The sequence below is a fragment of the Anabrus simplex genome, chromosome 3 (genome assembly GCF_040414725.1).
Source record: "Anabrus simplex isolate iqAnaSimp1 chromosome 3, ASM4041472v1, whole genome shotgun sequence".
NCBI classification, from domain to species: Eukaryota; Metazoa; Arthropoda; class Insecta; order Orthoptera; family Tettigoniidae; genus Anabrus; species Anabrus simplex.
Genome location: NC_090267.1, coordinates 356,362,204 through 356,374,313, shown reverse-complemented (window position 1 = coordinate 356,374,313; position 12,110 = coordinate 356,362,204). Strand labels below are relative to the sequence as shown.

General features: G+C 37.9%; 1 protein-coding gene across 1 annotated transcript in view; it reads right to left on the bottom strand.

The window, feature by feature from the left end:
• The window catches only part of LOC136866370 (nucleosome assembly protein 1-like 1), a 74,488-nt gene that overhangs the window by 44,595 nt on the left and 17,783 nt on the right, over nt 1–12,110 (bottom strand). The window contains exon 3 of the mRNA XM_067143254.1: nt 9,102–9,245. Coding sequence (XP_066999355.1) covers nt 9,102–9,245 — 144 coding nt within the window. The remainder of the gene's footprint in view (nt 1–9,101; nt 9,246–12,110) is intronic.

Genomic DNA, 12,110 nt, shown 5'->3' with positions numbered 1-12,110 from the left:
CAGGGAAGTAGGTAGGATTTACGTGATATTTCTGTGTATTTATTTCATTTCTCAAATTAAATCTCTTACCAGTATATATAAAATTATGATTTTACAAAGCACTTTTTAAGCCAGATTCAGTTTTCTGAATGAAAAAGTGGGGGTTGCCTTGCATTCAGGGTTGTCATGGATTCGGAAAAATATGGTATTAACGTTCAGTTGTACGACAGTACAGCGCCTCTGCGAGTTGACAAGGATGACTGGTGTTGAACACATCCATGTCACATGACCAGTAAATTATTTGTTTTCTATGAAACAAGGCCTGAACCACCCACGGAAATCTATAGGGAAACAGCCAGCATATGGGGACAAGTGTTTCGCTCTAAGAAGTGTGTGGTGGTGCAGTTTTCCATAATGAGACTTCCATGAGCAAAGGTCAAATTCTGCAACGTCTCCAAGCTAGCGGTGTGATGGGACTAATGCCCGACGAACTGTGAAAAATAATCAAAGGTACGTGGAGCACTGTCCGTATTTTGATTTCCCTTTATATTTATTGTTGTAGTTGAAGAAAACTAGGGGCAAGACTTTTCAATTCGCCCTGGTTGGTATAACACGTTCCACTGATAACTTACAAAGCAGATTCAAATTCAAATAGGATATTGAGATTTTTTTTTTCTTTGCTAGCTGCTTTACATCACATCGACACAGATAGGTCTTTTGGCGATGATGGGACAAGGAAAGGCTAGGAGTGGGGAGGAAGCGGCCGTGGCCTTAATTAAGGTACAGCATTTGCCTGGTGTGAAAATGGGAAACCACGGAAAACCATTTTCAGGGCTGCCGACAGTGGGGTTCGAACCTACTATCTCCCGAATACCTTTGAGATGTTTAAAGAGACCTAGCATAGATCCAGAGATGACCCCTGAAATGCAAGAGTTATCTCCCCAGCACATATAAATAAGCAGAAATTTTTACCTATTCCTTTTCTGTAATTCTTACCCTTTTAGATCTTTTGAAGGTAAGTTAGAACAGTTCTAGACTGCCGAAAACTGCCAAATTAGAATTTTTAAATAACAAGTCCAAAAAGTACATCTTGCTTAGCACAAACACATTTTCCCCAGCCCTGAAAATGTTCTTTGTCACCCCTTGTGAATGGAATTTTCAACACAAATAAGATCCCTCACCACAGGAGCACATCAGAGAAAGTTGTGCGATAACAGGAGAAGACCTTGAATTCCTAAACTTCACAGGATAAATTGCACTTTCGGGAAGAAAGCCATTAGCCTCACATTAGTTCAGTTTTCCTTCCTGGTTGGCAGATTGCTTAAATAACCCAATGAACCTGTCTGTGCTTGTACTTCGCATTCCGGTGAGAAATTCATTCTCTGTTAAATTGTACAGTAAAGGGATGTGAATATTCATTATGATAGTCTACGTACAAATTAAGAACAGAATCGTGAGAAGTTGAGTAACGTGGTGGATATTTATCTTCTGAACACCTAGTCACGGATACAGAAAAGGTCGTGAAATTGCTTACTGAGGAAGACAAAATTAAAATCCTTCAGGATTTCGGGCTTTCACGTCTTAAGTGCGGAGAGTTAGTGCGAATGCTAAATCTTCCTCCGCCTCTAATCTGTCCAAACCAATGCCGGATATTACAAAATTACGGTTACGTTCAAGATAGCGACCAGTCATTTTCTCATACATGGTCAAGAGCAACATACAAGTAATTCACGGTCATAGTTAGAGGCACCTGTTTTTCGCAAAGCGTGAAATTGCAAAATTTTACGAATTAGGCTCAAAAACGCGAAACGATTTACATTTAAGCACAATCACAAAATAATTTACGAAATTATTTGGAATTACGTCATTTGAAGTTAACGATGGAGATTCGAGACGAGCTGTGGCAATAAAATCCGGTAACTGATGCTACAATCGACTTTATGCCCGTTCGATATATATCGAAAGCTGAGATATAATATATCGATTATCTTGCTAAATTAGCTTCCTGTGAAGCAAGAAATTTATCGTATCAATATTTACATGACGGAGTGACTGTCCTCTTGCCTGTTGAAAATCACTGCTGATCAGTGCATTAAATTTCGTATTTTTTGCTCAGTTTATTATAAAATGGTTGTGACAGTTTTTTTTTGTATTGAAAAGGTGGACCCTTTAAGTTTTCCTATCTTCCAAAAAGAATTTGCATCGGAAGGATGTTACATGTTTGACAAAACTAAAAAGATACCGATATGCGAATACTGTAAAGTACGAATTGAGTGGCAGAGAAGGACATGCGCCTGAAACACATAAATAACAGTTTCACATAACAAGGAAAAGGCGCTAACGGCGACAGGCATCAAAAGACGAGCTAGTCTCACGGACACTAGTTCAGCAGCAAAACGAGCAAAATACGATAAAGACAAATTCATTTTATCTACAACTCAAGTTTTTATGGTGGCAAATATTCCACTGGTAAAAGTTGATCATCCAAAGATGATACCAGGTTCATGCAATACTATACAATTTTTCTGAGAAAGAAATTTTCTAATAACTTTGTGCAGTTATGCTAGATTTCTTCTTTAATGACATTTAGGCCTAGATAATGCATGCTGGATCCCTCATTTACGTAAAATTATAAATCATTTCATTCATCTATCAGCGCGAGAGGTTATAGCGAAATATGAAGACGAACATACTAAAGCTAAACTCTTCCCTATTCCTGTGATCAGGCAGAATTCGTGGTTTAAAAGTGTTGAGTACCTTGGAGAATATCTTCGTGATCAGTCAGGAATGTTGATAGTGAGAGGGCATTTTCAACGTATTGTAATTTAATGTCTGACAGGAGAACAGCACTGACTTCCAGTAATATGGAACTCATGGTATCTGTCCTTTTCAGACTGATGTGTAAATTATAGACTAGGCCCTACTTGTCAAAGTGACAGCTGATGCAATTTTTTCAAATTTATATGCTTTGATATAATGTGTAATACTGAATGTGTTCTAAGCAGAAGCGTAACTCATGTATATATACTTATGTAAAAATACAACATTGTTATACTGCAAATGTGTTATCTGCCGTGTATTAAGGAAGATGTGTTTTGCCTGTACAACACATTGGTTCAAAGCACTAAGTTGCAAAGCCCGCACACTTGGAGAATATCTTCGTTATCAGTCAGTAATGTTGGTTTACCTGTTATTGCTGAAAAGTAGAAATAAAATTTAGCAAAATTATTGACGAAATAAAAATTGCTAAAAATATACCAAAATAACTGTCAGAAAAGGACTAAATTAGGCAAAAATTTTCAACACAAACTGGTGCGTCTAATCAGTGTGTAACCAGAAAACATTTAATAACCAACTGGTCTGGATTATAAAGCTTCAACTAACAATTCACTATTACATTTGTTTAGAGTGGGACCTGCAATAACACGTTAATACTTTATGTCGTGCTTTTCACACCTTTTAATACTTCCATCTTCAGAAACTGTAGATCTAGCTTTCACTGTACCCATACATACGTGGTGTAAAACACATGCATGTAAGAAAAATCAAGTGTTTCCATATTTCCGTTGCATAGTTCTTATTTGCCTATTCATTAGTATGTTCTCTTGTTTATCACTTTCTCTTTCCTTGCCCCAGCAGAAATATTGTAATGACGTTCTACTGTATTGACAAAAAATGACACAAAATGAGACGAAAGACCATATTTATCTCATGGTTGCAGCTGATGTGGCCAAATTGATAAGTAATCCTCAAGAAACATACCAGTACGTGCTCCAAATTCTCATTGAACGGATGATTATCAGAGAATAAAAGAAAGCATAAGAACAATCCGTACACTGGGAACAGAAACAAGAGAATGAAGTAACTTGAAGAGAACACTATCAAAGACTGCATTACTTGGTCCAAAATATAATTAACAGGTCACATAAGAGGATCCTTAACCCTTTCGCACTCAGCGCGACAGGTTATAGCGAAAACACTCACGGCGCCGATACATCGGCTCTGTCCTATTTTAAGCATTTTCGTCATTTCTGCGGCTGTTAAATCGTAACAGTTGATCGTGACGGTACCTTAAAACGTTGAATTTGCGTTTTACTCTACAGATATATCCACCAGCCCCACAAAATATTTCTATTTTCGACAAATGAAATCTGTTGACCGTGAATGTTTATGTTGTGGTTATTTGAAGTTGTTAATTGCGTGGATCTGTTTTAGTTGGCTTATGAATACAACAATTTGATCTTGATATGAGTTTAGTTAAGAGTATATTTCATTTCTTTGGTATATCGTGTGTTCGCTGTACTTCGCAAACTATAATTTTACTCCATTTCATAACTCCGTTGTTGCACGTGCTTGCGTCATATTTTTATCGTAATGGCTAGGCCATATTCAAGGCCGAACGAAGCCGATATCCTTGAATTTTCAGATGATTTAGACAGTAATAATGACCTTTTGCCGAAAGTGATTCGCATTATGTGGGAAATGACACAGTCACAGCTGCTCACCGTGCATCAGACCGCGAGGACCTGACATCGATAACCGTTACATGTACAGTGAATAACTATGTGCCATGCTTCATGAATGAATTGCAGCACACACATCATATTGATATCAAATTAATCAGAAATAAATGTTCTTTCTTTCACGTCTATGAATAAAGAAGGAATACGCAATAATGTCTGATTTTTCAGCCACTGAAAATCAAAAATTATTTTTTAAAATTTATTTTCAAAATTTAATAATTGTTTCTGGCTTTTCCAATAACAATACGTTCTAGGTATGTTCATTTCTGAAATGCTCATAGTTTCCTCTATTAGTGCGATTTATTTCATTTTAATGTGTGTTAAACTCTTTACGTGTTGATTTTTTGGAAGTCGGTTTGGAAAATGACAGAAATTAGTCTGAGTGTCTTCGAGCAAACTCCTGTATATAGGCTGAGTGCCAAAGGGTTAATAATGGCAGCAGATGTCACTCCTGATATATGCTGCATAAAAAAAGTGCATTTTAAAACTGTACATACCTGCCAACATTTAGAAACCAAAAATAGGAAGATTTTTTAATTCTTGGATTTCATCACATATATTCCACCACGGTCTACGTGAAAAAAGGTCAGGATAAAAGGCATACTTATCTACAGTTACAATGCGAATTGACCATTAAAATTAAAATCTTAAACTAAGAAAACATAAAAATGGTTACAAGAAAATGTACCTAATCACTCTCATTTATGACATTTACATACGAATAATATTTGTTACACCGACACACGCAACAAAATGCATAATGCCGTATTTTCTCGTGTGATTAACGCGTGTTTTTGACGAAAAATACAGGCGAAAACTGCGGATGCGGGAATTCTGATATTTACAATTTACATTTAAAAGATACATAAAATATAATCCAAACACAATTGGTTCAACCCATTTGCAGTTATAGTCATTTGGAGTAAAATGACGGCGTGAGATTTTTTCTGAAAAGTCAAATAGGGTACATCAGATAAGTTAGACACGTGGGTTTGAAGTACCAACACTGGAAAATATTCTTCCCATTACGAGCTGACAATACGACCTGAATGACATACCGGCAAAAAAACCTGTCCAACACGAGAAGGGGCCGGCATCGAAGGAGGGACCCTGTTACATTACTCCAAACCGTTCGTATCCAATCTTGTATGAGTGACGTGTCCATCCACCCGTTTTCTTGAATACGAATGTGGATCACTCGTGGAAATTTTGCTTTTGGCATTGTTTTTCGTTTTAGAACAATGTAAGGTGCAAGCTTTCTGCCATCAGCTGTTACAGCAAGCATTGCAGTACATAGTTTTTTTTGCTTCCGGTAGCGCGTGCGATAACACTGTATGTTCCTTTCTTATAGACTGTTCGACTTTATGGTATATGGAAACTGATTGGCGTCTGACCTGCGATTCCTATAAGGGTGATAAAATATTCCTTCACTTTACGCTTCTCAATCACAAAGCGCTGAAAATGGTTGAAATCATTCGTCACTTTTTGACATAATGTTGTTCTTCGAAGATAAAGTCCATTTCTCTTCATAAAATTAATTCAGCCTCGGCTAACCTTCAAATACGAGACTGATTGCACGTGCTGCGGCTATTTCTCGTTCTTTAAAATGCAGCATTTTGTGAGAAACGGCTTATCCAAGATTGCGTAACGAAATCATATAGTTAAGCAGATAACCCTCTACTTGCGGAAACTTGCTGCTTTTTGGTCCGCGAAATGCTTTGCGAGACTTGTTGGCCGCTTGAAATGCACTTCTGTTACTGTGGCAGCGCACGTTTCATTTGAACACTGAAAACTTGCTGCCCGCTGCTCTATTCCCATATGTTTCGGCGTAACTGATCACCGCAAGTTTGTATGATGCAGTATTAATCGAGTACTGTGGACTGACAAACAATTTTGAGATCACATAATGTCCCGTACGCGAAACACTCTTAAAACTAGTGCAGTGGGATTTCCTGCCAGCTAATACAGCACGCTGCCCTGTATTTGGAATGCCCGCTTTCACAATAGGAAGCCTGCTACCTGAGTAGTTGGCATCTTTATTTTGAAACGCATCCGGAGCTGAGTGATGGATCTTCGAAGTTGTGGGTGCGCCAAATTCCACTTTGGACCCAAAAATATTGGGATGTATAAATTATTCAAGGGCGTCTATTACGGTACGCGAGAAAATACGGTAGTTTCCTTTAATAGCCGGTAAAATGAACAGAAATGTATAGGCATCTCTGAACACTTGGAGATAACGTTTGTCATATTTTTTGGCCACAACGAGAAAAGAAAATACCAGAAACTGTCATAGAAATGCAAGGAAAAACACGTGGCCTACAACTCCGACGAAACTACACAGAAACGATGTTAACAGTGCGCGAACAACACAATAACAAACTCATTCTTTCGTCCTGATCAACTGAGTCGCTAACGCGCGCTAGCCTCTTGCTTGCAGGACGACTGCCGCCCCGAATCCCCAGCTGTATAAAGCGGGAGCGGAGGTGAGCGGGAAACACGATACACGGTGGCAACAGACGAAACACTCACGAAATAAAGCATCAAATACGCTTGAAAATTAGGTTTCGTAAATTACACAAGCACATAAGAATTTATCCTTTATTCTAGTGGAAGAGTATTGGCCGTACTAGAGGTTATATTAGTCAAAAATCTGAAGAAGTAAAAATAAATCGGAAAATCGGAAGAAGAGTTAAAAACTGGAAAGTTTCCGGGTAAATCGGACGAGTTGGCAGGTATGACTGTAAGATCAAAGAGTTGTTAATGTTTGAAGAGACAATCTGCAAACTCCTAGCTTGACACAGCTACCACTCGCTAGCCTTCTGCACACCATCTAAGGACTACTCTTTGGCATACAGACAAAATTACTACATAGAAGTAAAATCTGACAGGAATTTGAATACAGTAAAACCTCGTTAGGACGTTTCTGCAGAGGAAAAGGAAAAAAGTGTGTGTAAATTGAGAAACCATACTACAGAATATACAAATAAAAACCATCCAACCAGGATATAGAAGCGCTAGGTACGATTTTTTCCGACTGGGCATTTTATGTCATGTATCCGCAAGTACAGTGAAAATTATATCCACAATTTCTAAAGATGAGAGAAAAGTATTAAAAGATGTGAAAAACCACGAGAAAACAAATATTACAATCTTTTCCACTGGCATTTATAAAATAACAAGTGCAATGAAAGGTGTAATAAACACCAGGCAACACACAAGACACCATGTGCACAGGGGCAAATAAAAATATTGGAAGTATTATTGCTGATCACACTATTTCTAAAACAAATGCTAGTAGAAGTGCGCTCTGGTGTTACGCGGTGCAGGGTAAACCAGAAGAAATGGGGTTTCTAAGTGAACAGTACGTTGTGTGTATGTGGAGAAGAGCAGACCACAGCCCATTTGCTGCAATGCAGTTCATGTCCATTCAGCTGCACAACAGAAGACCTGGTTAAAGCGAAGCCAAATGCACTTGATGTTGCAAGGTTTTGGGCTCACATAGTTTAATGTGGCTCTTCGCCATTGGAGTATTTATATTATGTTTTATGTTTTTCCTTATCTTTAATTTTAAACTTATGTATGCTTCTGACACGATGTAAATAAATAAAATAATTTCTGAGCAGTGGGTTATTAAGTATTACTTTCGGGTCACACTTGTACACAATGAACTGGAGGTTACGCTCGACCATGAGCGACCAGGAGGAATGACTTAGGCCGCCATTTTGAAGTCAACAAAACTTGAACCAACCTGAGTGATCGAGAAGAAACTTGAAGGTGCAAGTGCAACATTCGCGACCTCGGCACACTTAAAGATACGGATTTTAATTTTGTGTTCATTTGGTAAGGAATTTCACAACTGTCCGTAACCATAACTAGGCTACCACAAGACAAATATGCACCACGCTAGTCAGTTTCACACGATTATGTTCCTAATCCAGATATAAGCTACTGTATCACGCAACAAATATTCGCTACACTTCAATGTACCACTTGACACAAAAGAAATTTTTAACTTCTGAATGGAATGCGAAACACACACAAGCATGCCGAGATTTTCAGCAATCTCGCTGTTAACCGGCAAGCAAAACTGAACATTCCTGAGGCTTGCTCCCTGAAGGTGCAACTTATCCTGTGAAGTTCAAGCATTTAAGGCCTTTTACTGTAAAAAAGTGGCGACGGCTATTACCCGAGCTGGAAATTAAGTTTCCTTAACGAGAGATGACAAATAACATTTTCCGGGCTAGGAAAAATGACACTGTACTAAGCGGTAACAGCAAAAATTTGTGACAATGAGTTATTTTTATATAAATTTTAATACAAAGAGAACCAGGACGCGCTACGCGGGGAAACGTGTTAATGAGGAACGAGGTTTCATATGTATAGTTAAAACAAAGTAATTATGCAAATATCCAATCTATCCCAGAACATTTTGTGTTAAGCTATGTTCTTGGCTTTGTGATTTCCATATTAGTAGAGACCATAATTATAATGAATATTTTTCTTTTTTAAGTGGAAAGGAAAGAACTACTGAACAAAGCCAACAGTAACAAAATAAGAAAAGACAGCAGTCCAAAATCTATTCGTTTTAATGTAACTTACCTTCTCAAACAATGGTGTGAACAATTTGTGGTACTTCATTTCCAATAAGTGAACTTCTTCATAAAATTTAGCTTCTAAATAGGTTGCCTCCAGCTGAAGTTTCTTCAAGGATTTGATTCTACGTTTCACACTAGCAGGCAAGGACTAAAACAAGAGGGAGAAAAAAGATCATGCAATAGAAAATACATAATATAAAATAAACATGAATTAAACAAGCCCTGGATATATAAAAGCAACAGTGAAACTTTAATATCTCATCACCACCATGCCATAGAAGAGAAGCAGCCGCACCGCAGTGAAGCACATAAGTGAAAAGTTCACCACATCGGATAGGTGTCTTCAAGAGACCAAGATAATCAATGGTTACTCAAAAAAAGGAGAGCCCTTCTGAATTTGCAAGGATGGAAGTTCTGACAACTGAATGAGTCTTGTATATTACCCAATATGTCTTAGTTAAGTTAGTACTGCTACATGGTTGAAAGTACTATGGAAAAAATCTTTGGAAGACTTGCAGCTATACACGAGATGTACTAATGGCTTCTTCCCAGGTAAAATCTGTACCTTAGAGGACATAATTACATTGCTAGGAATTTTGAGGTACTGGTATTGTTTGTCCACCCCGTCCCATTTCTATACGGAGTTGGGTATGAGGTGAGATAAATCTGTTTTACCATGTTTACAGTTTATGCTCAAAAATCATTATCATGCATTTTATTCATCATTTTGACTGTTTATACTGAAAATGTTCCCCAAGTGCTGCCAAAATAATCAGCATCTCCTAATGAAATTTTCGGTTACTCTACCAAGTTCTTCAGCACTGATGGATGCAATTGCAACTCTTATATTGTCTTTAAGTTCATCTAGTGTGTGAGGGTTGTTCCCATAACATTTTTTAACATTCCCCACAAATAAAAATCACACGCCGTTAAATCTGGGCTACGAAGGAGCTACAGATTTTTACGTAATATCCTCGTACCGAACACGCTTCAGTAAGGAGATAACGACCTTTACGTCTATTTTTATTGTTTACTGAACCTGTAGGTTTGAATCTCCTGGCCAGTTGTTTTATTGTCCGATTGATAGGAATGGGTCTCCCTGGAAATTTCACTAGAAACTTTTGTCTTGTCCTAGTGCACGATTTTCTGCACTTAATGTAAGTATTGTGCAGATATACACGTTCACGTAACGAATATTTCACATATATTACAGCACTATGCACAATCACAATAAAACACTATACAATACGACACAGTATGCAATAGCTTTATTGAACACCCTACTATCTCGGAGCTTAGCGCTCAACAACTGCAGAAGTGCCGGAAACCATGCGTGCCAGCGACCAAGTTCGAGCAATAAAGTACCTTCCAAGCATAAATAAAGACCCTGTATGTGAGTAAACAGAAACCTAACCCTATATTTTACATATAAAATGACTCGATTTACAAAAATTTGGTATGAGCGGCAATTCCGCGGAACATAACTATCGCGTATAACGAGGTCTACCTGTAGATCGATCGATCCCACTAAGTACAAAGTGGAGGCTCAAAAAATGCAAAAAGGCCTAGGGGACGGCCTACAATGAGATGGAGAAGCTAGAAGGTCACCCACCCAGCAGCACCTTGGCTAGACCAATACATTCGTGAACAGATGTCTCATAGTGATAAGGCCTATAAAATATACCATAAAGATAGTTAAACTGTAAATTTTTAGTGTTACAGAAGACTAAAAGAACAGAGTAACACAAATGATTCGTAACTCTAAAATTTGCTTCGTCCACTCTCAACTAAATACCAACAACATAGCTAAGCTGTGGAGATCAATTAAACATCTAGGTTTTAAGGCTCCTGAAAGCAGCGAACTAATTAATAGCAGATATTGAGGAGCTCAGCAGCCACTTGACTAGACAGAGTTTGATAGAAGAACAAAGTAAAAGGAAAATATATATATATATATATATTTGAATGAAATTAAATGGAATCAGAAACCAAACACTCATCAATGTCCCACTCCAGTTGCCTGGGTGTGGTTAGAAACCAAATACTGAACAAATAGAATTCTCATGTCTTACCCACTCAAGTGACCCAAGCCTTCCTATCAGCTTACGTACTACTGGCTGTGATGGTATTAGTTTTATGATGTTGGACAATAAATTAGATATCATTCTTCCTACCTTAACTCTCATAATAACTACATCCCTTATGACTGGCATTTCCCTTCGCAGTGGAAGCAAGCTATTGTTTGCCCAATTCCAAAAACCAACAACCCTACTTCATCTGAAGATTTATGGCCTGTAAGCATATTACCTTTTCTGTCAAAAATTCTTGAAAAAAATAGTCCATAAGCTGATTATGTCGTACGAAGATGAGAACAATTTACTCAATATGTCAGGATTTGCCCTAACCACGTTACTACAACAGCTCTGGTTGATACCGAATGTGCTATGGATAATGGTCAGCTAACAATTTTATTACTATAAGATCTGACTAAAGCCTTGGACTGCATGGAACAGGCACGGCTTCATAATACGATCTGCTGAACTGCAGAACCACCAGAATGAAAGATGTAATATACAGCGATTAGCAATGTCACCCTTCATACTGAGTGTTGTTATAGTGCCAAAGATCACTACCCATTCAGATACTGGTGATCTGGCAACCTTGTTAGGATCTATGAACAACAAAACATAGGGTTAAAAGCACAAGAGAACGTGCTTAACTACAGCTCTCTCCAATAGGTGGCCTAGAGTCACCCATAAGGTTCTGTATGAAGACGACACCAAAGAACTTCAGTGAGCAAGGACATCACACACGACGTACCAGAAATAATAGCTGTAAGTCAGTGAAGTATTTATTCTCTACAAATTAAATATTTGGCATTATTTCTCTACTTGCCTGAGATTTTAGACTTTATTTGAGTAAAAGCAATTATTATCTTCCATTTGGGACAAATATTAGTGACATTTTGTAGATCATATTCGTTCACATAACCGGGAAAGACAAGACGAGACAG